Below are 8,769 nucleotides of genomic sequence, written 5' to 3' on the forward strand. Positions count from 1 at the left end.
AAGAGAGGATGTGCTGCCATGTCAGAGGCAGATGCTCCAAGCCCTCCAAACCCTAATATGGAAAAATAGCTCTATTTTAAGACCAGAAAAAAGTGCACATGATAGATTTGAGATGAGAAATAATTTGGGAGTGATATTGAAAATGATATCACTGCTGCTGTACTTCAGCACTGCCAGGCTCATTCCATAATTAATAACTCCTTCAGATGGAGTGACTTTCCTTTGAGGGTGCAGAATTAAACATTTAAATCCCTCTCTGTAAATACGAGGCTGTGGCAGAGCTCTCCAGAAGCCTTGCAGCTACACTCTAATGTATATTTATATTCTAGATAAGTATTTTTAGCAAGAACTACAAGTCCTCTCCGTATTTGATGACATCAGAGCTCTGTTTTACATGCAATGTCCCGACTGCAAAAAATATCCCCTTCTTTTTCCTGCTCTTGGAATATCGCAATAATTTCTGCCCTTGTCTCATCTCTCTTTCACATTTAATGTGTGTTCCAAGAGGGCTGTGTGGGGTTTTTTCCCTCTCTCTCGCTCCCAAAGATGATAAAATATATAAAATTTTTAAAAATACGAAGCAGCCAAAGAGCTCCTCAGGTGTTTCCCACCTCTGCAATCAGGGCATGCTGGGATAACCACCACCACTCATGGCCTGACCAGTGTCCTGCTGTGGAAAGCAACTGGAAATAATCCCTGCTGGAAAACCCAGTCCTTTAAATATTAATCTTGCTGTTCCCGTGATGCTTCCCTGGGAATCCTTCTCAGGGAAAACCAGGATTGAACCTGGGTCCTACTTCAGTTTAAATCTAAGCTGAATGTGTTGTCTTTCCAGGGAAATTATCTTTTGGAATGCCCACTCCAGCTTCTGGAATCGTGGAGCTCACAAGTAAAGGCTACTCAAGGTTCATACATAGCCCTGATTTTTGGCTGGAGGTGGGACTCAACAGGGTATCCCAGCTGGAATATCCTCACAGGTGAACCTCTCATGTCCTTTCCTCTCTATTTTATGGGTGAAAAAAAGCACTTCAGGTTTGTAACTGGAAGCAGGAGATACAGATCAGGAAAAAAAATTCCTCCCTGCGAGGGTGGGGAGGCCCTGGCACAGGTTTCCCAGAGCAGCTGTGGCTGTCCCATCCCTGGAAGTGTCCAAGGCCAGGTTGGATGGGGCTTGGAGCAGCCTGGGACAGTGGAAGGTGTCCCTGCCCAGGGCAGGGGTTGGAATTTGATGATCTTGAAGCTCCCTCCCCACCCAAACCATCCCATGACTCTGCGTACCTCTAGTGCTGCCCCACATTTGCAGAAGGGCTGGAAGGCGGTGGAAAAGGCAATTTTTTTGGACCAGATAAAGCATAAGGCACCGAGGAATGCCCTCAAAATCTGGAGGTAAAATCTCTGCATGTGCTGGGAAGAACAAGCCCACAGAGAGACAAGAAAAATCCTTCAGCAGAGCAACACCAGCACTGGATTCCGCTGGCTGTGAAGCCTCACCCGGCAGGGCCGAGAGGTTGCAGGTCTTTTTCTGGCCCTTTGGAGACACATTTTCCTCTGTTCTATTTTCTCCAGCCTATATTTAAACTTCTCCCTCCCCGTGTCCACTCGACCCGGTGACGCAAAAATCCGGCCAGGCCTTTGATTCTCCTGCATTTCCTGGGGCAGTGGCACTGGCTGGGTTTAACTCCTCAGGGGCAAAGGGAGGGATAAATAACAGCAATAACCAAAGAAACAGCAAATTCGATTTTTTTAAAGTGCTCCCAGTGACTCCTGCGGCTGCTGCAGCGTGATCGGGTGACTTGTAATAAAAAAAGGCCATTTTGTCCCCCTGCGTGGAGTGTTTGTCACCTCTCCTAATCAAGGAATGTATTATAGGTGCTTTGAAGATAAAAATCTGCTCCTGAGTCTGATTTGGCTCCAGCAGAAACTCGTGGGTCACGTTGGCAGCTAAGTCCTGGGTGGCAGGAGGCCGGGAGGGGCAGGATGCTCACAGCCAGCACTGGTGGCACCAGGGGACAGTCCCCAAAGGGAGCATCTTTGCAGCACAGCAGGGGCACTCCCAACCTCCTGCTGGCCTCGGTGCTGAGCTCAGCCACTTTCTCTTTTGCTCCCTGAAACCACCCCCCCACCACTTCTCCCAGTGCATATCCCAAAAAAGCCTCCTGTCCCACTGGACTGTATTTTACCCTTCTCCCCCTCCTTTTCCTGCACTGATAGCCTTCAATCTGGCTTTTCCAAGGAGGATTTTTTGCACTCCCTTGCTCATCCCTGTGTGTGGTTTTCCCCCTGTCTGGCACAGGGCAGTTTGGGAGCTGAAAGACAAGCCATAAATCCCCTCCCTGCACCCTGTGCTGCCCCACACTCCTTTCCCACGGGAATATCGAGCACAAAAGAAAGAAGCTGTAGGCTGAAAACCAGAGAATCCAACTTTATTTACCAAATTCTCACCCTCCCAGTTCCTCTGTATCCAGACCCTGCCCCATCCACAGGTGGAAAGCAGAGCCCAGGATCCTGCAGAAAATGTGGAAAAGCTGCTGGAGACAGAGCTGGAAGCCAGGACAAAAAAAAAAAAAAAAAAGGAATGTGATCTGAGAATGGCAGGGCTGGAGCTTTGCTGGTTTTGAAGCGGGGAAAAACAGAACAGACGAGTGGGAAGCCGGGGCTGGTGCTCAGTGTCTGTGAGGGTGGGTGGAATACTGGGATTTGAGCAATTTCCAGTGATTATCCTCTCCATGGCATTTGCTCCCTGCAGATCTCAGCATTGCCAGGGGGTTTTCGGTGTTTTAGTGGGTTTCACCCCCAGGAAAAAGGGCTCACCATCCTCCTGAGCTCTGCCAAGGAATGCAAGATTGCCAGAGTTTTCTTCTAAATGGTACTGAGACAGACCTTGAGAAACTATTCCCTCAGTGCAAGGAGGAAAAAGAGCCTCCTACTTTGGTTTCTTGTGGAAAGAGAGTGGAAAAGGGGGGGAAAATGGAGGAAAAATAGACTTTGCCACAGAGGAGGTTGCAGGGATGCTGTGAACACACAAGGATGGTGCACGGCGTGTATCCGTGCTCCACTCTACCCTTTCTTCCCGATCATCTGGATGATCCCTGGCAATAGGAACAGAGGGAATGGCAAATTTCCTGCATCTCTGAGCTGGGCACACCTGGCTCATTCATATCTGCTTCCACTCCAGCTGCTTTTACAGCAGGCAGGGCCTCAGAATCAATCCCACATCTGCTGCAAGCACATCCCAGCTGGGATCCCAGCACTTTTAACTGATTTTTCCAAGAGCTGAGTGTCTGGGATAACCATTATTTTCCCTATCCTGCAGTTTCTGCTCTGAAGGGATGAAGGGAGGGCAGAATAAGAGAAGAATTTGCTTGGAATAATCTTTAAAACATCTGGAAAGGGAAATCTGGGAACTCCAACTGCGGCCTGAGCTCAGGCAGAAGCTGAGAGAGGGGGACATATTTGTCTGGCCAAACTTGGAAATTTGGGTTACAGGTCTGACCTATGTGGTCTGTCAGTCCAGGGGGTGTGCTGAGTTTTCCAGAAATCCATCCTGTTCCCGTATGGAAGCTGAGCCCTTCTGAACTCATTCCTTAGCTTATCCTTGGACTTAAGCCCCAGATCTCTGCGTTTGCCACCCACACCCTGATGGGCAGGAAGTAACTGGGCCCAGATCCATCTGCTCCTCTCAATCAGGACATGGCACAGGATTCCCAGAGAAGCTGTGGCTGCCCCTGGATCCCTGGCAGTGTTCCAGACCAGGTTGGATGGGGCTTGGAGCAACCTGGGATAGTGGAAGGTGTCCCTGCCCATGGCAGGGGGTTGGAATTGGATGATCTTGAAGGTTCCTTCCAACCCAACCCATTCTCTGTGGATCCTGAGGACCAGAAGCAGCAGAAGGTGAGGAACATCTGCTTAAACAGCTGGAAACTGGAGATTTGAGGGGTTTAAGTCCAGGTGCTCAAACTCTTGGCTTGAATCCAGCATTGAAGATGGGGCGAAGCCACACGTCAGCGAAGAAGGACATCCCCAAAGCATCTAAGAGTTCATGAGGCAGCTTGGCAGGGAGAGTGGTGGGCTTTCAGCTGGAGCTGGGACACTTGTGACCTCACAGGGAGCACTGGAGGACCGTGCCAGCCACCAGGGCCACCAGACCCAGCGCTGCAGAACTGCTCCTCACCCCACTGCTGCTCTTGGTGTCATCCGTGCACAGGTCGGTGTAGCAGCAGGATTTGGGCTTTTGGGCCCCTATCCCATCGTAGGAGAGGCATTCCTCCTCACAGTCCCTGGTAACGGTGATGTTGCCAAAAAAGGGATAACCTGGGAGAGGCAGATTGGAGAGGAGGAGGAGGTGAGAGAGGGGAGAAAACAGGAAAGGAAAATGGGATTGAGAAACACTGACAGAGGAGGTGTTGGATATCCCTAATCCATGGGTGCCTCTAACCCAGCCTGTTTTTTGTGGGAACAGGCCTGCCAGCTCTCACTGCTGACTCTCTCTCAGCCTCCTGCTCCTTCCAAAATCATTCCAGCATGGACAAGGGACACAATTCCCTGTAGGTGTTTGCACTGTCTATAAATTCAGGGTCCTCAGAGATATTGGGGTAGGAAAGGCAACACAGAGGCAGCAAGTGCAGTGAGTCCTCCTATTTCACTGCGAGGCTCCAAATCTGATGGATTTCTCTCCTTCCCTCTCTAAAATGGGATAATTTCACCTGGGTTTTTACAGAGATGTTAAAGGGACCGGGATGGGGGAGGAAAGTGTGGCCAGCAGATTGAGGGAGGTGATTGTCCCCCTCTTCTCTAGTGAGACCCCACCTGAGGAGCTGCCTCCAGCTCTGGGAGGCACAAAAAAGGGAATTGTTGGAAAAGGTCCAGCAGAGGCCATGGAGATGCTCCAAGGGATGGAGCCCCTCTGCTCTGGAGCCAGGCTGGGAGAGCTGGGAATGTCCAGCCTGGAGAAGGGAAGGATCCAGGGAGACCTCGGAGCCCCTTCAGGTGCCTAAAGGATCTCCAGGAGAGCTGGAGAGGGACTTGGGACCAGGGATGGAGGGACAGGATGCAGGGAATGGCTTCCCACTGTCAGAGGCCAAGGTTAGATGGGATTTTGGGAAGGAATTCTTCCCTTTGTGGGTGGGGAGGCCCTGGCAAAGGTTTCCCAGAGAAGCTGCAGCTGCCCCATCCCTGGAAGTGTCCAAGACCAGATTGGCTGGGGCTTGGAGCAACCTGGTCTACTGGAATGTGGGAGTTTGGAGTTCAATGACCTTTAAGCTCTCTCCCAACCCAACCCTTCCTGGAATTCTCGGATTTCTCCCCAGGAGCCCTCAGGGGCAGTGGTGGCACTCACCTGTGTCCACGGAGTGCAGCGTCGTGGTGCACACGGTGGCTTTTGGGGGACACACGATGGGTGTCCTGCACTTGGAAATGTCTGTGGGCTCCTTGCACATGTAGCATTGCAGGCACTGGGCTGCAGAGGGGACAGAAAGGCTCTGGGGTGACACAGCCAGGAAGACAGACCCAAACCTGAAGCTTTCTGACCAAAATGCGGCAGCGTCCAAAATTCAGTGTGTCTGGAGGCAATGGCAAAGCTTGGATATGCCAGGGGGAAAAAAGACAAATCCCAGCACTGGAGGACAAGGGTGGTGTAGCAGGAACTGGGCCTGAGCATGAGTTTGGAGGCTCAGCATCCCAAAAAAGAGGGATTTAGAGAGATCTAAGCTTGAACTTTGGTAGGTCTGAGTATCGTCTGTAAGAATTCAGCTCGGAGAAGTGGAGGTTGAAGGGAGACTTTTTTGGGATCTACAACTCCTGATGAGGGGAAGTGGAGGGGCAGCACTGATCTCTCTGGAGCAGTGACAGAATCCAAGGGAATGGCCTGAAACTGTGTCAGGGGAGGTTTAGGTTGGATATCAGGAAAAGGTTCTTCCCCCAGTTAGGCACTGGAACAGGCTCCCCAGGGAATGGTGAGGGCATCAGGAGCTCAGGAAATGTTTGGACAATGCCCTCAGGCGCAGGGTGGGATTGCTGGGATGTCCTGTGCAGGGCAAGGAACTGGACTTTGATAATCCTTGTGGGCCCCTTCCAAATCAGGATATTCCATGACTGTAAAACCAGCTCCTCCTGCTGAGAGCAGCATTCCCCAGCTGTGACAGTGGCAGCTCCCCCATCCCTCCCCTCACAGCAACAGCTCCTTCCTGCTCCTTTAAGGGAAATTCTGCAGGAATCAGTAACTGAGAGCAGGATTTAAATTTTGGAGCTGTGTCAGAGATCCTGAGGGCTGAGTGTGGCCTCAAAACCACTCTCATCAGGGGCTACTGCTGCTTTTTGGAAAAGGCGATGTACAAACCCTTGCTGGCTGCCACCTGAGGGAGGGACATCTCTAAATATGCAAATCTATGCAAAGCAGCTCTCAAAAACCTCAGTGTGAGCGCTGTTCATCCACAGCCAGGAGACACTGTGAGTGTGGATTTTCCGAAGTCCTGCTGGTGTGGCTGGATGACAAAATCCAGCCTGGTTTGAGATTTTTCTATCCTACCCTCCTTCCACCGGCTGAAAAAAAAACCTGCAAGCGTCCAGTGCCATCTGCTGGTAAAAATTCACACCGTCGCTGTTTTTTTGTTCCCGTTCTGCCGTCAGAGGAACCTCTGGGGCTTTGTGATAAGGGTAAATATTTCTGAAGGCATTTGTTTGAACACCTGACTTCAGAAAGGAATTTTCAAGGCATCTACTCCTCGCAGCAGCTCCTTTGGAAAATTCAGCTGTGGGGTAGAACCTACACAGTGCAAAAGTTCTATTTCTCATTCCTTAGCTCTTGCTAAGGAATTCAATTCAAAGAGAGACAATTCCTTGTCTCTTTGCAGAGGTAAAATGGAATTTTTCATGGAAATATTTCAATTTTCTTGTGGCCTGTAAACAAGGGTGGTGGAGCCATCCCTGTTTATCCCAGCTCAGGACTCCACTAGATCCCTTCTCAGTGATCCATGATTCAATCCATAAAATTGTTATATATTTTAACAGAGGTAACACATTATCAACAATCATTTGGATGTCTATGGATGTGTAGGATGGATGGATGGATGGATGGATGGACAGAGCAGTTCTGGCTCCAGGCACTTGAGAAACTGCCCTGTGACTCTTGGGGTGAGGAGGTTTCCATTTACAAACCTCAATATTTTCATAGATATAATGGGAAGTGCCTTGGGGGAATTGATCCCGGTTAAAAGCAGGTTTAAGGAAGGAAAACCTCAACCCCCTCATCTTTCACTGACTCCAGGTGGGGCAGTTAGAGGACGTGGGCTTTGTGGGAAGGTTGCATGGAAGAGGAAAGCCCAAATCCATAAGGACTGGGGCAGGAGAACTGAACAGGGACAGCTCTGCATCCTGATCTGAGCCAATAATTCCCTGTTCCTCACTGTCCAATGGGACCTTCTATTCCTTGATGTCAAACCTCAGGAATATGAATGGTCACAGACACATCCCTCAGCCACAACAGGGGTGCCTAGACCAGCTGCTTCCCTTTGGATCATCCCAAAAAAATATTTCTGCCTGATTTCAACTATAGAGCAAATGGGGTTGATAACTCTGTTTCCATAAAATTCTTTGAGACCTTGGGTGGCTTCTCAGAAATTCCGTTAAATCCAAGGCAGGAATTCAGACGGAGATGTTTGATCCCTGCCCAGGCTGCCTTTCCTTTGAGATCCTCCATGGAAAGAGCCTGAGGATCTCTGGGGCCCGTGGGCTGTGGGTTAAACCCCTCTGGAATGCCTGTTCCAGGCAGGGATGTGGCTGCACTTGGTCACATCTGCACAGAGGAAGGACACAGCGATGGCCAAACCCTGCTGCCAGCTTGCCCAAGATACAGACCCATCACAGACCCTGGGGAATTTCCCATTTCCACCAATCTCCTGAAATATCTCCTGAAATTCCAGGGGAATTTCCTATCTCCTGGAACAAGGGAAAATCCTGGAGCTGGGGGTTTAATAAAACTTTCCAACGTCCTTGGAGTTATTTCTCATACCCCCACCCTTATCCGCATTGAAGTTTCACCTTCTGGCTTTCAGCACTTCCAGCAGGCAGCTGGGAGGTTTTAGGGATGTCAGGAGCTTGGGATGAACATTCCTGATGGGACAGGGGGCAGCTCAGGTAGAGACTGGCACTTCAAGCTCTTGCCCAGGCTGGTCCTGCCCTGTGCCTTGTGGTTGTCCCCTCCATCCCTGGATGTGGGGGACAGGTATCCAAAGGATGTGCATCATTCCCAGTCAGGCATCACAGCTCTTCCCATCAGGAATGCATCTCCCCTTTCCCATTTCACCCTCTCCTTCAATACAAAAGGCATCATTTCCCCTACCTGGGGGTTACCAGGTCTTTCCCCTCCCTGCCCTCCCAGGAATTTCCCAGGGTGGGGGGCTCTGGAATGTTGGGAATGAGGAGCTCTTACCCAACTCCACGAATGCCAGGCCCAGCAGGAATCCCACCAGGAGTTTCTTCATGCTGAGAGCAGATCCAGGCAGCCAGGACAGATCCAGAGAGCTTCTCCCAAGGAGCTTTATATGTTTTCCCACCCTCCACCAGCTGTTGTTGATCCTGTGGGCGGATTCCCTCGGGGTGATCGGGGGAAAGCCCAGCTCCAGTCTGGATTGGGATTTGCAGAGGAACGAGTTCCCTGATGAGGTGACATCACCACAATGAGCAGACTCCTGCCATACCTCAGCTCTTCCCCAGGTTTATGTCCTGGGGCTGGTCCCATGGAAAAGGAAAAACACGGCTGGCACTGCCAGGTGT

At 50.6% G+C, this 8,769-nt stretch overlaps 1 protein-coding gene across 1 annotated transcript; it reads right to left on the reverse strand.

Annotated features, from left to right (window-relative positions):
- Positions 1-4,099: 4,099 nt before the first annotated feature.
- LOC311155934 (ly6/PLAUR domain-containing protein 2-like) lies at positions 4,100-8,477 on the reverse strand (the record flags this gene model as incomplete). The annotated part of the gene is made up of 3 exons (XM_084209438.1): positions 4,100-4,311; positions 5,336-5,455; positions 8,426-8,477. 3 exons carry the CDS (start codon positions 8,475-8,477, stop codon positions 4,100-4,102), a joined length of 384 nt encoding a protein of 127 aa, XP_084065564.1.
- Positions 8,478-8,769: the final 292 nt, after the last annotated feature.

The sequence above is a fragment of the Fringilla coelebs genome, assembly GCF_963513975.1.
Source record: "Fringilla coelebs genome assembly, chromosome: 1".
In the NCBI taxonomy this organism is placed as follows: Eukaryota; Metazoa; Chordata; class Aves; order Passeriformes; family Fringillidae; genus Fringilla; species Fringilla coelebs.